This window comes from Somniosus microcephalus, chromosome 12 (assembly GCF_052327205.1).
Source record: "Somniosus microcephalus isolate GS21.2 chromosome 12, FLI_Smic_1.0, whole genome shotgun sequence".
NCBI lineage: Eukaryota > Metazoa > Chordata > Chondrichthyes > Squaliformes > Somniosidae > Somniosus > Somniosus microcephalus.
The window spans coordinates 191854402-191877015 of record NC_140998.1 but is presented as its reverse complement, the minus strand read 5'-3'; the positions used below and the strand labels follow the sequence as shown (position 1 = coordinate 191877015).

The following is a 22614-nucleotide window of genomic DNA, read 5'->3' as shown; positions in this document are numbered from 1 at the left end:
GGATCCTTTCAACAAATGGGCAACAGTTGATTGCGGGTATTGTGCAATGTTCCAAATCTGTTAGCAATAAACCCAAATGCTCTGTGTAAAGTAGCAGTGGGTGGGAGACTGTTTCTACAGAATCCATTTACACACTGACAGTACCTGACTTATACTTGGGGAGATCCTTGTCCATACATAATCTTGCTGAACTTCGCTCCAAGCAGGTATTTGAAAGCAGGGAGTGAATGTGTCATGTTTATCCCAATGACATTTACCTTCTTTGTAAGACATTGCTATGTCCAGTACTTTAATTGCCGTTTGAGCAGGTCGAAACATCTCCGTGATATTATTGGACAGGGTAATGACAATTAATGAGTTTTCCACCCGCACTTTAACATGGCTGTTTTATGTTGAAGCTTTTTCAGTGTTAGTATAACCCTGAGCACATTTCAAAATCTATCCAGAACCTATTGGAAATTTCCTACCAAATCTTCACATGCATTGAACCCCAATCACTACCTCCAGAAACACCTAATTGTTCAGTTTGTTCTTAAGCTGCAAATGACGTTGGTAAGACCGTGTTTATTGTCCATCCGTGGTTGCTTCAGGGCAGTAAGATTGAGCCAAGTAGTGTGGGACGGGAGTCCCCTGTAGCCCAGGTCCCTCCCCGAAGGACATGAGTCAACCATTGGGGTCGTTTTTGCAACGACCTTCATCGATAATTTTCAGCCTCAGTATCTATTTTGATCAAATTCCTTTATTTATGTTAATTTGTTGTCATTTTCTGTAGGAACTGCACCTACTTCTCTCGCTACAGATAATCCACTGACAGCAACATCAGGTGAAACTTTAATCTCATGAACTCCACGGTTACTGTTTGTTTACATAAGAAACAGGAGCAGGAGTCGGCCAATCAGCCCCTCAAGCCTGCTCCGCCATTCAATAAGATCTTGGCTGATCCAATCTTGGCCTCAACACCACTTCCCCGCCCACTCCCCGTACCCCTCGACTCCCTTGTAGTTCAAATGTCTGTCAATCTCCGCCTTGAATATGTTCAATGACTCCGCCTCCACAGCTCTCCAGGGTCGAGAATTCCAAAGATTCACGACCCTCTGAGAGAAGAAATTCCTCCTCATCTCCGTCTTAAATGGGCGACCCCTTATCCTGAAACTGTGCCCCCCTAGTTCTAGATACCCCCACTAGGGGAAACATCCTCTCAGCATCCACCCTGTCAATCCCCCTCAGAATTTTATACGTTTCAATAAGATCACTTCTCATTCTTCTAAACTCCAATGAGTATAGGCCCAGCCTGCTCAACCTTTCATCATACGTCAACCCCTTCATCCCAGGAACCAACCTCATGAACCTCCAGTGCAAGTATATCCTTCCTTAAATATGGAGACCAAAACTGTACGCAGTGCTCCAGGTGCAGTCTCACTAGCGCCCTGTGAAGTTACATCAACCTTCCCTCAACCTTTTTATACTCCATACCCCTTGCAATAAAGGCCAACATTCCATTAGCCTTCCTAATTACCTGCTGTACCTGCATGCTAACGTTATGTGTTTCATGTACTAGGACCCCCAGATCCCTTTGTACCGCAGCATTTTGTAGTCTCGCTCCATTTAAATAATAATTTGCTTTTTCATTTTTCCTTCCAAAGTGGAAAACCTCACATTTTCCCACATTATACTCCATCTGCCAAATGTTTGCCCACTCACTTAACCTCTCTATACCCCTTTCCAGACTCCTTGTGTCCTCCTCAAGACTTGCTCACCCACCTATCTTTGTACCATCAGTAAATTTGGCTACAGTACACTCGGCCTCTTCATCCAAGTCATTAATATAGATTGTAAATAGTTGAGGCCCCAGCACTGATCCCTGTGGCACCCCACTAGTTACTGATTGCCAACTGGAAAATGACCCATTTATCCCGACTCTCTGTTTTCTGTTAGTTAGCCAATCCCCTAACCATGCTAATATATTATCCCCAACCCGTGCACTCTTATCTTGTGCAGTAACCTTTTATGTGGCACCTTATCAAATGCCTTCTGGAAATCCAAATACACGACATCTACTGGTTCCCCTTTATCCACCCTGTTTTTTACATCCTCAAAGAACTCTAGCAAATTTGTCAAACACGATTTCCCTTTCATAAAACTATGCTGACTTTTCTTGATTGTCTTATGATTTTCTAAATGTCCTGCTATTACCTCCTTAATAATGGATTCCAGCATTTTCCCAATGACAGAAGTTAGGCTAACTGGCCTATAGTTTCCTGCTTTCTGTCTCCCTCCTTTCTTGAATAGGAGCATTACATTTGCAGTTTTCCAATCCGCTGGGACCTCTCCAGAGTCCAGGGAATTTTGATAGATTACAACCAACACATTCACTATCTCTGCAGCCACTTCTTTAAGACCCTAGGATGCAGGCCATCAGGTCCAGGGGACTTGTCGACCATTAGCACCATTAGTTTGCCTAGTACTTTTTCTCTAGTGATAGAGATTGTTTAAGTTCCTCTCTCTCTATAGCCCCTTGATTATCTATTCTTATTGGGATGTTTTTAGTGTCTTCTACCGTGAAGACCGAGCCTAAATAATTGTTTAAAGTCTCTGCCATTTCTCTATTTCCCATTATTAATTAATTCCCCAGTCTCCTCCTCGAATGGACCAACGTTTACTTTAGCTACTCTATTCCTTTTTATATACCTGTATAAGCTCTTACTATCTGTTTTTATATTATTTGGTAGTTTAATCTCGTACTCTAACTTCTCCCACTTAATTTTTTTTAGCCTCTGGCCTACCACTAATCTTCGCAACATTGTATGCCTTTTCTTTCAATTTGATAACATCCTTAACTCCCTTAGTTAGCCACGGTTGGTACATCCTTCTTGTGGAGTCTTTCTTTCTCACTGGAATACACCTTTGCTGTGATTTATGAAATATCTCCTTAAATGTCTGTCACTGCTGATCTACCATCTTACCCTTTAATCAATTTTCCCAGTCCACTTTAGCCAACTCTGTCCTCATACCATTGTAATTGCCTTTATTTAACTTTAGAACACTTGTTTCAGTCCCAAGTTTCTCACCTTCAAACTGAATTTGAAATTCTACCATGCTATGATCACTCTTTCCTAGGGGATCCTTTACTATGAGATCATTAATTAATCTTGTCTCATTACACATTACCAGATCTAAAATAGCCTTCTCCCTGGTTGGTTCCTCAACGTATTGCTCTAAGAAACCATCCCGAATACACTCTATGAACTCATCCTCAAGGCTATCCTTGCCAATTTGATTTGTCCAATCTATATGATGATTAAAATCACCCATGATTATTTCAGTACCTTTCTTACAAGCCCCCATTATTTCTTGATTTATACTCTGTCCTACAGTATAGCTACTGTTAGGGGGCCTATAGACTACTTCCACCAATGACTTCTTACCCTTGATATTTCTTACCTCCACCCAAACTGACTCTACATGTTGAGCTTCTGAGCCAATATAATTCCTCACCACTGCAGTGATCTCATCCTTTATTAACAGAGCTACCCCACCTCCTTTTCCTTTCTGCCTGTCCTTCCGAAATGTTAAATACCCCTGAATATTCAGTTCCCAGCCTTGGTCACCTTGCAACCACATCTCTGTAATGGCTATCAGATCATACCCATTTATTTCTATTTGTATCGTCAACTCATCTATCTTTATCTCAATGCACGCAGCATTCATAACAAGAGCCTTTAATTTTATCTTACCATTTTCCCTTACTCTGACTCTATTTTCTGGTGCACTCTTACGCATGTACGCTCTGCGCCTTCCTGATGCATTCTGGTTATCATTACCCCTGTCGTTGCCCTGCACTATTGCCTTCTCCTTTCTATTTGCCTTCCTAAATACCCCTTCACCTGAACCCCTATCATCTGTTTCCAGCTTAGCTTTTCTCCCTTCTGCTTGTACCCTCAGGTTCCCATCCCCCTGCCAAGCTAGTTTAAACCCTCCCCAACAGCACTAGCAAAATCCCCCGCGAGGATATTGGGCCCTTTCCCGTTGAGGTTCTACCTGTCTGGCTTGTGGAGGTCCCACCTCCCCCAGAAACGGTTCCAATTCCTCAGGAATCTAAAGCCCCCCCTCTGACACCATCTCTCCAGCCCGCATTCATCTGCTCTATCTTCCTATATCTGTACTCACTAGCACGTGGCACTGGTAGTAATCTGGAGATTGTTTGTTACCATCTGGCAGTCAATTACACCTGGGGAAAGATGGGTGAAAAGTCTAACATGATTTGCATTCAACCAAGATTTGCATTCACGTACCGTCCTGAAGGAAGTTTGTTAGAAATGAAGTATGCAGAAAAGGAGGGAAATTCAACAATAGCGCGCCCCCTAGAGGCCGGAGCAGGGGTGAAGTGGAGGTTAGAAATAAACACTATAATCTTATGCTTTTTTTTAACTACCAATGGATTGGCACCAGTTTGCCCGAGTGAGCCTTGACTTACTGGTAGCATTGTGGCCTCTGAGCCCAAAGGAGTCGGTTTCGAGCCCAGTTTCCAACAATACTGGAGAGTGGAAATTTGAGATCTGACTCACAATTCTAGGTTGATTCCAGCAAAATACTCTTTTCAGCTGGGTGTGGGCGTCAGACCCATAAGACTCTCCGGCCTCATCGACTGGAATAAAGATGTTTACGGCCATGGAAAGAATAGACACTTGGCGGCCTGTCAGACCCATAATCCGCCGCCGACGAACCCTTCCACAATGACACACTATTCTACTGGGGAAGAGTGGGGAAAATCTCATTTGTTTTGAACAAGTTTTCATCCAAAGTCAGTCTGTAAAAACACACATCAAAACTGGCGGAATCCCTGGAGATAAGCTTTAAGCACGAGCCTTATTTCATCCTTCACTGCTACAATCTGTAAAGCAGAGCATTTGATCAGAAAGAGACTGCAGTTCAAATTAAACATGACTGTGTAAATTTCCGATGATGCATATGAAAGTTGCAATATTTAGTGTAAGCATAAGGACTTCCAATATTAGCCGTCTCTGCAAACCCCCCCACCCCACCCCAGCACACCCCCAGCATCCCCCCCAGCACACCCCCCACCCCCCAGCACACACCCCACCACACCCCCCAGCACACACCCCCCCACACCCCTCAGCACACTCCCCACCCCCCAGCACACACCCCACCACACCCCCCAGCACACACCCCCCCACACCCCTCAGCACCACCCCCACCCCCAGCACACACCCCCCCCACCCCCCAGCACACACCCCCCCACACCCCTCAGCACACCCCCCACCCCCCAGCACACACCCCACCACACCCCCAGCACACACCCCCCCACACCCCTCAGCACACCCCCCACCCCCCAGCACACACCCCACCACACCCCCAGCACACACCCCCCCCCACCCCCAGCACACACCACCCACCCCCCGAGCACACACTCCACCCCACCCCCAGCACACAGAACCCACCCCCCCAGCACACACCCCACCCCACCCCCCAGCGTCCCCCCATCCCCCCACCTCACCCCCCCAGCACACCCCCCCCAGCACACACCCCCACCCCCAGCACACACCCCACCCCACCCCCAGCACACCCCCCCAGCACACCCCCCCAGCACAACCCCCCCAGCACCCCCCCACCCCGCCAGCACACACCCAACCCCACCCCCCAGCACACACCCCACCCCGCCAGCACACACCCCACCCCCCAGCACACACCCCACCACACCCCCCAGCACACAACAGCACACCCCACCCCACCCCAAGCACTCCCCCAGCACACACCAGCACACCCCACACCACCCCCAGCACACACACCCCCACCCCCAGCACACACCCCCCACCCCCCCAGCACACACCCCCCCCACCCCCAGCACACACCACCCACCCCCCGAGCACACACTCCACCCCACCCCCAGCACACAGAACCCACCCCCTCAGCACACACTCCACCACACCCCCCAGCACACCCCCCCAACCCCCCAGCACACACTCCACCCCACCCCCCAGCATCCCCCCATCCCCCCACCTCACCCCCCCAGCTCACCCCCCCAGCACACACCCCCACCCCCAGCACACACCCCACCCCACCCCCAGCACACCCCCCCAGCACACCCCCCCAGCACAACCCCCCCAGCACCCCCCCACCCCGCCAGCACACACCCAACCCCACCCCCCAGCACACACCCCACCCCGCCAGCACACACCCCACCCCCCAGCACACACCCCACCCCCACCCAGCACACATCCCACCCCCCCAGCACACACCCCACCCACCCAGCACACACCCCACCCCAGCCCCCAGCACACACCCCACCCCCACCCAGCACACACCCCACCACCCCCAGCACACACCCCACCCCACCCCCCAGCACACACCCCACCCCCCAGCACACACCCCACTCCCCCAGCACACACCCCAGCCCCCCAGCACAAACCCCACACCACCCCCAGCACACACCCCAGCCCCCCAGCACACACCCCACCCCCCAGCACACACCCCACCCCACCCCACCCCCAGCACACAGCCCCCCCACCCCTAGCACACACCCCACCGCACACCCCACCCCCAGCACACACCCCCCCCACCGCCAGCACACACCCCACCCCACCCCAGCACACACCCCACCCCCCAGCACACGCCACCCCACCCCCCAGCACACACCCCACCCACCCCAGTACACACCCTCCACCCCCAGCACACACCCCACCCCACCCCCAGCGCACACCCCACCCCAGCACACACCCCACCCCACCCCCAGCACACACCCCACCCCACCCCCATGGTGTTGCTCACGTAGTGTCAGTGGATACAGTGATACAGGACGCTGGGACATTGAAACACGACTAACTGGCTGTAAAATGCAACTACAGCATTTCGGCACATCCTTACACTGAGAATTCACATTCTGACGTGACGTGACGGTGGGGAGGAGGTCAGGAAGTTGTTTGGGGGGTGGGAGATGGTCTTAACCCGCGATGGTGAGCCCTGTCTGTTCCAAGTGAGCTCTGTTCTGTCTGGAGTACGCAGTCAGAATGGCTCGAATTACACTTTGCAAAGTAACTGATTACGTCGGCTTGGAGGATCTAATTACACATTCCAGAGAAACTGCTGGGTGTGTCTTGTCCTCCAAGGGGACCAATCAGCAATCAGGACTTGTCATCCAAGGGAACCAATCAGAGCTTCTTTATTCTCTATACATAACATAAGGACATAAGAGTTCTGACGAAGGGTCATCGACCTGAAACGTTAACTCTGTTTCTCTCTCCACAGATGCTGTCTGACCTGCTGGGTATTGCCAGCATTTTCTGTTTTTATGTTATATTATATAAGACATAAGAATTAGGAGCAGGAGTCGGCCATACGGCCCCTTGAGCCTTCTCCACCATTCAATAAGATCATGACTGATCTTCGACCTCAACTCCACTTTCCCGCCCGATCTCCATATCCCTTGATTCCCCATGATTCCAAAAATCTATCTATCTCAGCATTGAATATACTCAATGACTCAGCATCCATAGCCCTTTGGGGCAGAGAATTCTAAAGATTCACAACTCCCTGAGTGAAGAAATTGCTCCTCATCTCAGTCTTAAATGGCCGACCCCTTATGCTGAGACTATGCCCCCTAGTTCTCGACTGTCCAGCCAGGGGAAGCAGCCTCTCAGTCTACCCTACAATCACCCTCAGAATCTTATATGTTTCAATGAGATCACCCCTCATTCTTCTAAACTCCAGTGTATGGGCTCAATCTACTCAATCTCTCCTCATAGGATAACCCGCTCATCCCAGGAATCAATCCAGTGAACCTTTGTTGCACCGCCTCTAAGGCAAGTATATCCTTCCTCAGATAAGTTGACCAAAACTGTGCACAGTACTCCAGGTGTGGTCTCACCAAAGCCCTGCACAATTGTAGAGAGACTTCCTTAATCTTGTCCTACAGCCCCCTTGCAATAAAGACCGTCTTGCCATTTGCCATCCTAATGGCTTGCTGTACCTGCTTGCTAACTCTGTGCTTCCTGTATGAGGACACCTAAATCTCTCTGAACACCAACATTTAATAGTTTCTCACCATTTAAAACATATTCTGTTTTTCTATTCTTCCTACCAAACTGAATAACCTCAGATTTCCTCACATTATACTCCATCTGCCACCTTATTGCCCACTCACTTAACCTGTTGATACCCCTTTGCAGGCTCTTTGTGCCCTCCTCACAGCTTACTTTCCCACCTAGTTTTGTAACGTCAGCAAACCTGGATACATTACACTCGGTCCCTTCATCTAAGTTATTAATATAAATTGTGAATAACTGAGGCCCAAGTGCTGATCCTTGCGGCACCCCACTAGTTACAGCCCGCCAACCCAAAAATGATGCGTTTATCCCTACTCTCTGTTTTCTGTCCGTCAACCAATCCTCTATCCATGCTGATAAATTACCCTCAACCGCATGAGCCCTTATCTTGCAGAACAACCTTTTATGTGGCACCTTATCGAATGCCTTTTGGAAATCCAAATTTACTATCTACCCTGCGAGTTACATCCTCAAAAAACTCTAATAAATTTGTTAAACACAATTTCTCTTTCATAAAACCATGTTGACTCTGCCTAATGATATCACGATTTTCTAAATGCCCTGTTGCCACTTCCTTAATAATTGATTCCAGCATTTTCTCGACAATTGATGTCAAGCTAATTGGACGGTAGTTCTATGTTTTCTCTCTCCCTCCTTTCTTGAATAGCGGTGTTACATTTGCTACCTTCCAATCCGCTGGGACTGTTCTAGAATCAAGGGAATTTTGGAAAATCACAACCAATGCACCCACTATCTCTGCAGTTATCTCTTGTAGAACCCGAGGATGTAGGGGTCCAGGGGATGTGTTGGCTTTTAGTCCCATTATTTTCTCAAGTACTTTTTCTCTACTGTTCTTAATCATTTCCCTTCCTTTCATTTGCCCCTTGGTGCCCCACTATTTTTGGTATGTTTTTTGTGTCTTCTACTGTGAAATCAGATACAAAATATTTGTTTAAGGTCTCTGCCATTTCCTTATTCCCCATTATAATTTCTCCTGTCTCAGCTCCTAAGGGATCAATGCTTACTTTTGCTACTCTCTTCCGTTCTACATACTTGTAGATACTCTTACAATCTGTTCTTATATTTCTTGCTACTTTACTCTCCTATTCTATTTTGTCCCTTTTTATCAATGTTTTGGTCATTCTTTGATGGTCTCTAAAGCTTATTACTATTCTTTGCAACATTATAAGCCTCTTTTAATCCAATACTATCCTTAACTTCTTCAGTTAGCCAAGGATGGATCAGTTTTCAACAGGAGTTTTTAATTCTCAATGGAATGTATATTCACTGAGAATATTGGAATAAGTTTTTAAATGTTTGCCACTGCTTATCTACCATCAGATCTTCTAATCTAATTTCCCAATCTACCATAGCCAACACACCACTCATATCAGTGTAATTGGTTCTATTTAAGTTTAAGACACTAGTTCAGACATAAGTATTTCACTCTCAAGCCCAATGTGATATTCTATCATATTATGATCACTCTTTCCCAGAGGATCCTTTACTATGAGATAACTGAAGTCTCCCATCCCTGGTATGATTCTGGTAAATCTCCTTTGCAACTTCTCTAAGGCTTTGACATTCCTTCTGAAGTGTAGTGCACAGATTTGGACAAAATACTCTAGCTGAGGCCTAAATAGTGATTTATAAAGGTTCACCATAATTTCCTTGCGTTGGTACTCCATGCCGCTATTGATAAAGCCTAGGGTCCCAAATGATTTATTAGTAGCCTTAACAATATGCCCTGCGACCTTCAAAGATTTGAGTATGTGAATCTCAAGGTGTCTGTTCCTGCACCCACTTTAAAATGTTATCATTTAATTTATGTTGCCTCTCCTCAGTTTTCCTTCCAAAATGCATCACTTCACACTGTTCTGCATTAAATTTCATCTGCCATGTGCCTTCGCATTTCATTACTCTATCTACATCTTCCTGAAAACTTCTACTATCCTTTTCACTGTTTACTACTTTTCCAAGCTTTATGTCATCTGCAAACATTGAAATTATGCCCCCAATTGTCAAAGTCCAGATCATAAATATATATGAGAAAGAGCAGGGGTCCTAATACTGACCCCTGGGGGATACCACTGTATACTTCCCTCTAGTCTCAAACAACCATTCAGCACTACTCTTTGCTTTCTGTCTCATGGCCAATTTTGAATCAACGCTAGCATTCCCCCTTTGATCCCATGGGCTTCAATTTTGCTAATAAGTCTACTACATCGCACTTTATCAAACACCTTTGAGACTGTAACAGAAAACAAATGATACTTTGGCTACAGTTCCCAATTTTGGTCAGAATCCTTACATTTGGTTCTTGTTTTGACACCGACATTGTGGTCCATTTGATACCGAGTTCCTTGGCATATTCATCACCATACCAGACCAGCAGCTCGCACCGAGGAGGAACAGGCTTGCAGGTCCTGTAATAAATTTTGCCGCAGTGCTGAAAGGCTACAAGGTTCTGCTCCTCCTCCTTTCTGGCACAGTTAACAAACCTGGAAGATAACATACAAATATTTAAGTGTCCAAAAATAAGTTAATATTGTTAAATGAATACAGAATGTTTCGCGAGTTAGAATGAGAGAACATGTCCCCAGTCATGGACAAATTTCAATTTCAAACATACTGTCAGGAGAGGACACTCAGTGGGGACCAATCACTTCAGTGTAGATACGAAAGATAATGGCCCCAATATTTCTAAGGAGGGAGTGTCTGACGGGGGGGTGGGGGAGGTGCAGTGATCCAGAAATACAGGTTTCCCGGAGTCCCTGCTGAATTTAATGCCTAGAGCTGATTTTAAAAATTGGCTCGTTTTCCCAGCCACAGCCACCTAGAATGAAAGGCTGACTGGCTGTTGGGTGGGATATTGTACTGGATGGATCATATAAAATGGGACAAATGATCTTCTTCATCCGTTACTATCTTGTGATCCTCACAATATGGTATCAGTCTTCCCTCACCTCATCCAATTTGATGTAGATTCATCCTTCGCATTAATGTATTCAAAATCCTTGTTGGATTTGCTGATCTGCAGAAAGGTATTTTGATAATGGATTAATAAAAATTTTAAAAGCAACTTTATCTGTATATTAGACTGTCATAAGGCTTAACACATATTGCAAGATTCTATTACATCGCCTCCCACGTCTTTGAGTAAAAATTGACTTTCCTCTTACCTGCGTTCTGTGATTATACCTTTTCATCCGAGTGCCCAGATCAGCACGATGGCTGGGACTGAAATGATGTAGCATAGGAGCTCGAAAAATAGTATAATGGTGCTGAACAGTTTCAGGAAGCTTTGTAAAGTCAGGAAAGGTCCCTGAATTACTGTATTGTCAGAGCGCACAGGATTTGGCAACTGCTGTTCAATGCATTCTAAAACTAGGAATGATGAGAGTTGGTTGAGGTGATGCCTGACTCACCTCTGTCCATAAATACAATGACAGCAGGCTCTGGGAATCTCCTGGAACTGCTTTAATAGGATAATACCTGAATTAGAGCAGCAGCACTAAATTAATCAGAAGATGAACAAAGTACAAGGGACTGGAATGTAGGCTCATTCTTAGTTGACCTTGGCTCCAGTACAAAGACATTGGATTAAAATGATAACAGCTACAAGGTCACCCAATACCAACAGGCTCTATTCCTCAAAAACAGGAGTGGGGAATCAAGCTAAGAATCCAATAGACAGGCCTAGAAATTGGATAAGGCCCAAAAACAGGTGCGGGCAGCACGATGTGCCCACGCCCGTTCAAAGTAGTGCAGGCAGCACATAAAATTCATGCTGCCTGCTCATTATAATGATTGTAGCGCTGAAATGTGCTGCTGACTGTCTTAGTGCTGATTCGGGGGCCAATATTGGGTGGAGTCTTGTGGCCACTAAAGTTTGTTCAAGGCTCTAATACAGGGGAAGTGTTTTTTTGCACAAACACCTCATTGTCATTGTGGAGAAAACCATGGCCCAATAGCCAAGAAAAAGGGCAAGGAGATTTTCTGATGTGGCACTGGAGGCCTTGATCCTGGAGGTTCTATGACATCCTCAGGTCCTCTACCAACAGGGGGCAGGAGGCCCGCGGACACAAGAAGGCTGTGGGTGGAGACTGCTGAAGCCGTCAGTGTATTGATTTCCTTGTGGGTTAAATGATGAGACATTTATAAAAAGGAATAACTTTTAATCTAAAGCTTGTACGGCTCTGTATACAGCTTTTACAAGACACACCATGCTTGAGCTGCAGCTAAAGTGAAACTAAAAAGCTCAGCCTGCTTGTCTGTGTCACATGACCTCTGCTGCTCAGGCACAAGCAATCAAACACAGACAAACATGCTGTAAGGCATAAGTAATCAAACACAGACAAATATCATCACTATTTGCTGATATCATTAAAACAAAAGTATTTTACTTTTAACTAACAACATGTTTTCTTTGTATTAATCTGCATTTTAACTGTAACATTTAATGAACTTACATTATCATTATCATGATCAAAGTTTGTTACCCTTGCTTTGTGTGTTCACATGAAACATGTCAATACACTAGAACTTGAAGAAAGAATAAGATAACATTACTTCCTTCTATAACAATAGTCCTTAAATTTGCTCAATGAGTCTCTCAGGAGGCTTCACGTGTCTTGAGGATTTTCTGATTGATTGTCCTTGAATCTGAGTCGTTGCCTCAGATGATTGGTTCTCAGCTGTGTGATCAGGTTGTTCAACAGTATCAGTCTCTTGACCTGCTGTGGCTGGTTCCATGAGAAGATCTCGACGATTTCTTCTCAGAACAGCACCTTCATCTGTCTGAATGGTGTATGATCTTGGTTGAACTTCACTCAGGACAGTTCCCTTCTCCGTCCATGTGTTTGTTTTGTCTTTGAACCTTACTTGGTCACCACTGTGGAGTTCAGGTAGGTTTTGTGTTCCTCTGTCATAATAGTACCTTTGCTTTTCTTTCTGTTGTTCTTTGAACTTCCTCACTTTCTCCCCCTCTTTTGATTTCAGGAGGTTCTCCGGGATGGGTAGGTTTGACCTTAGCCGACGTCCCATCAGGAGTTGGGCTGGTGACATACCACACTCGAGCGGCGTTGTGCGGTATACAAGCATGCTTTGGTAGAAGTCAGTTCCACTGTCTTTTGCCTTGTACATCAGTCTTTTCACTGTCTGGACCGATTTTTCCACTAGTCCATTGGACTGTGGATAGTGAGGACTTGACGTTGTGTGGACAAAGTCCCACTCTTTGGCAAAGTGTCGGAAATTTGCATTGTTAAACTGGGGTCCGTTGTCTGTGAAGACCTCGCTTGCCACGCCATGTCTGGAGAATATGGCTTTCATACTTCTTATCACAGCTTCTGCGGTGGTGGTGTACAGTCTACAAACCTCTGGATACAGGGAGTAATAGTCTGTGACGACAAGATAGTCCTTCCCTTGACATACGAATAGGTCAGCGCCTACCTTCTGGTAAGGTCTGTCTGGTGCTGGGTGTGGCTTTAGTGGTTCTACCGGATTGCTTGCTCGATATTTCAGGCATATTGTGCAGTTTGACACCTCATTTGTCACATCTTGGTTCATTCGTGGCCAGTACATCACCTCTCGTGCTCTTTTCTTACACTTTTCGATTCCCAGATGTCCTCCATGGATCTTTTTTAGCATCTCTTTTCTCAGGCTCTTTGGGATAACTATTTTACTTCCTTTGTAGATGATGTCTTCGACCACTGATAGCAGAGTACTGGAACTGCAGGGTGGAACTATGTCAGGTGAGCAATCTTGCTTCATGTTGGGCCATCCACCCAAGGTGCTTTTCTTCAGTCGTCTCATTGTTTCATCTTTGTTTGTCTCAGTCTTTATGAGCTCCATTTTTGCATCTGCTATGGGCAGTGCACTTGTGATCATGTCCACGTAGGTGTTCACTTTTTCATCCATTGTGGTGTTTGCGGGCTCACTTGGGTCAACAGCTCTGGACAACATGTCTGCTGTATACATCAGCTTACCCGGTGTGTACGCAACATTCAGTGTATTGCGTTGCAGCCTGATCATCATTCTTTGTATTCTAAGCGGACAGCTATTTAGTGGCTTTTGGAACAATGCAATCAAGGGCTTATGGTCAGTCTCTACACTGATTGCTTGTCCTGCCACAAACTGGTGAAATCTTTCACAGGCGTATGTGATGCTGAGCAGCTCCTTTTCTATTTGAGCATATCGCGTCTCCGCGTCTGTCATTGAGCGCGATGCATATGCAATAGGTTGCCAGTAGTCATATTGTTGCAGAAGAATGGCACCGAGCCCACTCTGTGATGCATCTGATGATATCTTGATGGGTCTCGCTGGGTCATAAAACCTCAGAACTGGTTCCTCTGTGAGCAGTTTCTTTAGATCGCTCCATGACTTCTCATGCTCATGACTCCATTCCCATTCTATGTTCTTTTCAGTTAGTCTTCTCAGTGGTGCTATTTTTTCTGAGAGGTTGGGTATGAATTTACCCATGTAGTTGATCATTCCATTAAACCTCTGCACGTCCTTTTTGCATTGTGGCCTTGGCACATTCTCAATGGCGGACACCTTTCTGGGATCTGGTCTGATGCCCTCACTGCTAAGGATATCTCCCACGAATGTCAGTTCTGTCACCCCGAGCTGGCATTTCTCTCTATTCAGCATCAGGTTTATTTTCCTTGTTGCTTCCAGCACTTTTTTCAGTCTCTCGTCATGCTCAGTTCTCGTGGTTCCCCATACTATGATGTCATCCATTGATGTATCAACTCCCTCCAGGTGCTCATAGATCATATGGATAGTCTTGTGATACACTTCAGGAGCTGAGGCAATGCCAAATGGTAACCTTAGGAATCTGTATCTGCCATATAGAGTGTTGAACGTGCACAGTCTTGAACTTGCTTCGTCCAGCTTCATCTGCCAAAATCCTGAGGATGCATCTAACTCGCTGAAATATTTTGCATTTGCAAACTGTGCCATGATTTCCTCACGTGTAGGAAGCTTGAAGTGCTCTCTCTTTATTGCTCTGTTTAGATCTCTTGGATCCAGGCAAATTCTGAGCTTTCCATTCTTTTTGTCCACTACGATGAGGGAACTCACCCACTCAGTTGGCTCATCTATCTTCTGAATCATGTTCAGGCTTTCCATCCTGTCCAACTCTGCCTTCAGTTGCTTTTGAAGAGCAAACGGGACTTTTCTGCATGGATGTATGACCGGTGTCATACTTTTATCTACTCTGATCGTGTGTTCTCCTGGAATGCAGCCTAGACCCTTAAATAGGTCTTTGTACTCTTTCATGAGTTCATCATAGACTGTCTCTCCTTCGCTTTCCACAACGAGGACTCTCTTTACCAGGTTCAGTCTCTCACAGACTTTTAAACCTAGTATGGCTTGCACATCCTTTGGCACCACGATTAATGCTAGCGTGTGCTCTCTGTCCTTGTGTGTTACTTTGACAATGCATTTTCCTTTCACTGGTATATCAGTACCTGAGTATCCGGTCACTTTCACTTGTATTCCATGTAACTTTGGTCTGGGTCTAATTCTCTTAAAATCAGTCTCTGATATCACATTAACTTGTGCTCCAGTATCCAATTTAAATGGAATGTGTATGTCGTTCACTTTTAGTGTCAACATCCAGTCTCTTTCTTCTTTTTTGTTTTCAGACACCACATCTACATAGAATTCCTCTATCTCGCTTTCATCTACTGTATGGACCTTGCTTTGTTGCGTTTGGTTCTTACAGCAACGGGCATAATGGTTGTTTTTGTTGCATCTATTGCATGTTTTACCATATGCTGGACACTTTCTTGGTGGATGCTGTGTACCGCATCGACTACATGACTTCCGATTGTCCCTTTCATTTTCGTTTGCTGGCCACGTCTCTTTTTTCACATTGGCGCTCTCTTTGTTAAACGGTTTGTATCCGTTCTTTCTCACTGCATCCATGTTGCAGCTACTGTCACTGAACAGCTCCTTTGCCTGCAACTTCACAGTCTCTGTAGCCCTACACAGTGCTATGGCTTTTCCCAGGTCTAGATCTTGCTCTCTTTGCAGTCTTTCCCTTAGACCATTATCTGGAATACCACACACCAGTCTGTCTTTTATCAGCGAGTCTGTGAGTCCCCCAAATTCACACGATTTGCTTCGGTTTCTCAGTTCAGTCACATACTGATCAATAGTCTCGCCGATTTTCTGTACACATGTGAAAGATTTGTGCCTCTCAAAGGTCACGTTGCATTTAGGTATGCAGTAGGCCTCAAACTGTTCCATTATTTTATCTAGCTTCATTTTGTCTCCATCAACAGCAAATATGAAATTATTATATACCTCCAGCGCTGCATCACCCACTACATGTAAGAACACGGACGATTTCTGTTTATCACTTTTCTCGTCAGCTCCGGTTGCCGCTAAATACAACTCTAAACGTTGTTTGAACCTTCTCCAATTTTCAGCCACATTACCTGACAACTGAAGCGTCGCCGGTGGGAGTAAACCTTCCATTTTTCACTTCGTTAGCTATTCTCCAAGGTAAGTAATGATTTTCTCTTCTGGCTTGCTAATCTGTGGAGAGCTGATTTAACTTCATCTCTTTCAGCCACTTCTGACACCATGTATTGATTTCCTTGTGGGTTCAATGATGAGACATTTATAAAAAGGAATAACTTTTAATCTAAAGCTTGTACAGCTCTGTATACAGCTTTTACAAGACACACCATGCTTGAGCTGCAGCTAAAGTGAAACTAAAAAGCTCAGCCTGCTTGTCTGTGTCACATGACCTCTGCTGCTCAGGCACAAGCAATCAAACACAGACAAACATGCTGTAAGGCATAAGTAATCAAACACAGACAAATATCATCACTATTTGCTGATATCATTACAGTCAGTATGATGAGTGTTTTCCACAGAACCTGGATCCAGTGCTGCAAAATGTTTAGTGACCTCACACGACTGGTCAAGGTGAGTAAATGCGTCTTCAAATACCATAGCCCACTATCTGTGCCATGAATCGCACACACTGTTCAATGCACCACACCCCCATCAGTCACCTACCAACAATCTCCAGCCAGCACCACTCATACCTCACACACTTACCACTGCTGCAAGACTTACAGCCACATCTCACACCTTGCACAAATTGCCAGCTATTCAACCATGGCAGGCACATCACCCAAACATATTGTACCACACTCACTGACACTTCCCTTTCTCTTGCAGGCCAAGTTGGCGCACAACCTCCGGGAGCACCAGCAGATGGGTGAAGGGTCATGGGTGGCAGTACTGTCAACAAGGGCAAATGGTGATGACGAAGTCCAGCACTGCCTTCAGTGTCCAGTGCAGCCTTCGATCGCCTCAGGAAGAGAGTGTTTGAAGACCAGGACCTCAAACCCGGCACCAAGCTCATGGTCTACAGAGCAGTAGTGATACCCGCCCTCCTGTATGCCTCAGAGACGTGGACCATGTACAGCAGGCACCTCAAAGCACTGGAGAGGTACCACCAATGCTGCCTCCGCAAGATCATGCTCAGGCCAACATTCCCAACATCGAAGCTTTGACCACGCTCGATTAGCTCCAATGGACAGGTCACATCGTCCACATGCCCGATACGAGACTCCCAAAACAAGCACTCTACTCGGAGCTCCAACGTGGCAAGAGAGCCCCAGGTGGGCAGAGGAAATGCTTCAAGGACACCCTCAAAGCCTCCTTGAAAAAGTGCAACGTCCCCACTGACACCTGGGAATCCCTGGCCCAAGACCGCACAAAATGGAGGAGAAGCATCCGGGAAGGCGCTGAACACCTACAATCTCTTCGCCGGGAGCAAGCGGCAGCCAAGCGCTAGCAACGCAAGGAGTGCACGTCAACCCAAGCACCCCACCCACCCTCCCCTGCAAGCACTGTCTGTCCCACCTGTGACAGAGACTGTAGGTCCTGCAGTGGACTCATCAGTCACCTGAGAACTCATGTTTAATGTAGAAGCAAGTCATCCTCGGTTCCCAGGGGCTGCCTAAGAAGTAAGAAGAAGGGTAAGTCAGATTTGAGAACCACATGGACTTGAAGGAAGTAGTGCTCGTAATAATTGTTGGGGCAGTGACAGAGTACGTGGTGACCGGGGAAGCGAAAAACATTGCTGATGATGACGGTATGCTTATACCTAATCCTTCTTCTCACAGCCCACTATCCCTCATCCCACAATCTCTTTTCACTTGCACACTGCTGATGGTGTATGCATGGATATCTGGCTTTCCCTCCTACCTCAACACAACCCAGCCCTTGTGCATTTTTCCTTTCAGATACCCAAGCACTGTCAGCAGCCCAGCCTGTTCCTGAAGTTTTGGAGGAGGAGAGTGATGGAGGAGAAGAAGACACAGCGACACTGGAACTGACACTCACAGACACCAGCTCAGCAACTGGCACTGCCCGTACTTTAGAGGGTAGTATCGAGGCAGGATCTGCACGTGGTGAATCACCAGGCATGAGTGGGCTGCAGCCAAGCCAGGGGGAAAGTGTAGCTCGGGTGCCAGCTCCCCGCAGGGCGAGATTACGCACGAGTTCTGCTGCACAGGACTCAGATGATATTCTCGATGGGGCAGCCTTCAGAAGAAGGGTGATGGGCCTGCACACAGAAATGCTTGGTGTAATGGCAAGCCTGCCAGAGAGCCTCTGGTCAGTGTCAAGCAGCATGGAGGAGTCCGGTTTCAATATTATGGGTTTTTGCGTTGGGCTTGGAGCCCATGATTTCCAGGGTGGAAATAATGGGCAACTCCATTAGAGAACTTGTGGACCCAACCATGATGCTGGGTGTGATGGGCAAACTCGCATTTCCATTGCAACACAACGGAAGCGACCCAACGTCTCACTGCTGCAGTGGAAGCGCAGACTGCTCTCCTGCAATCTCAACTTGTTGCCCCGCAAGCTCAGACTGATGCCATTGTGGCTGGGTTTACGAGTGTGGAAAAGTGCTTGCAGATTGTCACAGCAGTCCAGCAATCTGTGCTCCAACAGGTGGCTAATAGTGCTGAGGCCCCATCCGGAGGGAGTGGCAGTGGCCCCGTGGAGCAAGAACCTGCTGTCCTCTCTCAAGAAGACAGCATTCGTAATCCCACCACTGCCACCCTGCCAGTGCGCTTGCACCAGCCAGCCCAGGCTTCTGCCGCCCATACCAAGGTGGCGCGGTCTACAGCCGGGCTTTCTAGGGCCAGAGCTGCTCGAGGTCATCCTGCAGGCCCATTTGTAGTCTCCCCACTGAAAGTCAGCAGCTTTCCACCAGCCATGCTGCAGCCATTGGGGGAGCACTTCGTAGGAGCATTAGAGTCGGAAAAGGCACACTTAAGACAGACACTAAGGGAATGCACAAGGGTGATTAGCTGACTTTGTTCTTTTGATTTGATTTTGATAAATTTATAAATTATGTTTGAGATGTGTTTTGCGGTGGCTCTCATGTCAGCTTTGTGCCCAGGAGGACGCTGTGATGTTCTGTGACAGAGGGATGGTAAGATGGGGAAGTGGTGAGCAACGGGGATCTGGGGTTTCACTCACTGCAACCAGAGTCTGATGAGGTGCTCATGGACAGCCCATCTGGATCGGGGATGTGCTGCCTGCCTGCTCACTTCCTCCTCCTCCTCCTCTCTTATTTATCAGGATAGCATCTTTGTTATCAAGATAGGCTAAAAGTGTTGGGACTGTACATTTTAGGGAAGCGTAGACTTAAGGGGGATTTGATTGAGGTTCAGAAGATAATGAAGGGGTGAAGGGAATGATTGTGTTCCAGCTGATAGTTTGTTTCAATTAAATAGGTTAGGAAGGACCAGGGGTCACAAATTTAAGTTGGACAAGTCTAGATCTAGGTTAGATGTCAGGACAAGGTTCTTTTCCCATAGGATAGTGGACCTCAGGAACAGGCTGCCGTCTCGTGTAGTGGACACGGACTCGCTGAATTCTTTCAAGTGAGAGCTGGACCTGTTTCTGGCTGGGGCAGAGATCAGCTCTTACAGAAGGTAGGGACTGCAGGGAATTCAGGACCAGAGTGATCTCCTGGACTAGTTTCGATCGCCTAGTTAGGTCGGAAAGGAATTTCCCAGATTTTTCTTTCCCAAATTAGCTTTGGTATTTTATGGTTTTGGGTGGGATGGAGTGTATATATTGTGATACACAAGGTATCACAATTGTTTTGGGACAGGCTTGATGGACCCGTGGTGGCATGGGCTGTGCCCTCATGTGGCCAAGTTGTGGAACATGCAGCACACCACCACGAAATGGGAAACCTGCTCCGGCCTGTACTGGAGGGTTCCTCCTGAGCGGTCAAGACAGTGGAACTGTTGCTTGAGAACCTCAGTGGTCTGCTCGATGAGACTCCTCATGGCAGTCGTTATATCAGTGCTGGCCACAAGTGGTGAGGTTGTGGAGGGAACTCATCAGCCAGGGGCAGAGTGGATAGCTCTTGTTTCCAAGCAGCCACCCTTGGGTTTGACATGGTGGTTCAAAGACTGCTGGCACACCGGACTGGTGCAGGTTGAAGGCATCATGACTGCTGCCAGGATACCGGGCATTCACCATCATGATGCACCGGGCGTCGTCATACAAGAAGTGCACATTAAGTGAGTGGTAGCCTGTGCAGTTACGGAACATCTCAGGATTGGTATGCGGTGCCCGCAAAGCCACATGTGTGCAGTTGATGGCACACTGCACCATGAGGAAGCCCTCTAGCCTGGCAAAGCCACATGCGTGCTCCTCCTACTTCTCTCTGTTCGGAGAGAAGACAATGAAGTCCCTTCTCCTGGAATAGGGAGCCTCTGTGACTTCCTGGTTGCAGCGATGGGCAGCAAACTGGGATAAAAACAGAAAGCCCTGGAAATTCTTCTTCTTCTTAGGCAGTTCCTAGGAATCGAGGATGATTTGCTTCCACATTACATATGAGTTCTCAGGTGACCAATGAGTCCAATGTGGGACCTACAGTCTCTGTCACAGGTGGGGCAGACGGTGGTTGAAGGGGTGGGTGGGTGGGGTGCTTGGGTTGACGTGCGCTCCTTGCACTTGGCTTCTGCTTGCTCCAGGTGTTCGGTGTCTTCCCGGATGCTTCTCCTCGATTTTGTGCGGTCTTGGGCCAGGAATTCCCATGTGTTGGTGGGGATGTTGCACTTTTTCAAGGAGGCTTTGAGGGTGTCCTTGAAGTGTTTCCTCTGCCCACCTGGGGCTCTCTGGCCGTGTCGGAGCTCCGAGTAGAGCGCTTGTTTTGGGAGTCTCATATCTCAGCAGGTCAAGCAGCATCTGTAAAGAAACAGAGTTAACGTTTCAGGTCAATGACCTAGCAAACTGGGAGATGTTAGCTATATCTCCCGGTCCAAACTGGTGAAAAAATTCAGGGCCACGGTGACTTCAGGGCCACTGGGAGAGCCACTCTGCTCTGAGGCTGCATGTTTGGCTGCAGGAGGTGGCAGAGTTCTGTGACTGCCTCCTTGGTGAATCGGAGCCTCCTAATACACTGCCCCTGGCTTAAGCGCAGGTAGAAGTGCTCTTGGAAGACCCTGGGTGGGCAAGATCTCCTGCCCCTCCTCATCCTCCCTCTGCGAGCATCTTGTCTTCTTCTTCGCTGCCTCCACTCCATCTCCATCATACTTGAGTGCGAGGGGAACTGCAAGTAGAGACCCCATGACTGGGAGCAAGTGGTGGGAGCAGAAGCCTTTAAACGAGTAGCAAGGATTTCTGTCACCTCAGCAACATTAAATAACTGTAGAAAGCTCCAAACAGTCGCACAAACTGTGACAGAGCCAGGACAGATCAAAAAGCAAGTCAGCTGTAAGTTGTTGATGATCCCTTTAAATAGCGGTGCTGGGGGGTCCTTCCTGCTGCTGAACGTATGGTCAGCTGGTCGCGATTGGGGGAGGGCGTCAAATGGAGCTGCAATGTCGAAAATGGCAGATATTGTGTCAAACGAACATTCCACACTCATTGACGTCACGATCTGCCTCATCTAAATATCTGGAGTGCGTGCAGGCATCGGCAGCAGTACCGACCTCCCAAAATGGCGGCCATCGCAGGACCCGCCAAAAGCGAGACGGCTGTAGGAGTCTACGTACTCCGAGCAAAAAATACTGAACTCGGAGAGGTTCAACAGAAAAGGTTTAATTGTTGAGGCTGCATGCTGAACACAAAATGGAGTCAGAGACTACACAAAGTACGACTGCCTTTCATCAGTGCACAGCTTCGACTGCTCCTCCCCCGCTCAGGGCTTAACTATGTTGCAGATCGAGTTTCTTAAAGGTGTGATCCTTCTTAAGGGCATGACGCCTGATTTATAGTCCACGGACCGGAAAGCGGATTGTGTCCTTTCTGTGATCGGTACGCCACTCAGCTCCCCCCAGAATCCGCTAGTAGGGAGTGTACGAACCGGCGTGGCGGCTTGATGGCACGGCCGGAATGGCTCTTGGCGGTTGGTGTCGGGAGCGGGGCGGTCGGACGCGTCGGGCTCTTAGGCGGTCTGCCCCGCGGTGGGGTTTGGCCCACTTGAACGGGTTCATCGGGCTCTAGGTGCGCCAGCTTGAGCCGGTCGACCGACACCTTGTCAGTTCTGCCG

The 22614-nt window shown here is 47.4% G+C and overlaps 1 protein-coding gene across 1 annotated transcript in view; it reads right to left on the bottom strand.

Moving 5' to 3' along the window:
• Nucleotides 1-4822: 4822 nt before the first annotated feature.
• The window catches only part of LOC147109802 (histone-lysine N-methyltransferase PRDM9-like), a 33424-nt gene continuing 15632 nt past the window's right edge, over nucleotides 4823-22614 (bottom strand). Inside the window, exons 6-8 of the mRNA XM_086002382.1 lie at nucleotides 11489-11555; nucleotides 10372-10561; nucleotides 4823-4891 (exon numbers count right to left, since the gene is read on the bottom strand). Of these exons, the coding sequence (XP_085858508.1) occupies nucleotides 4823-4891; nucleotides 10372-10561; nucleotides 11489-11555 (326 nt within the window). The remainder of the gene's footprint in view (nucleotides 4892-10371; nucleotides 10562-11488; nucleotides 11556-22614) is intronic.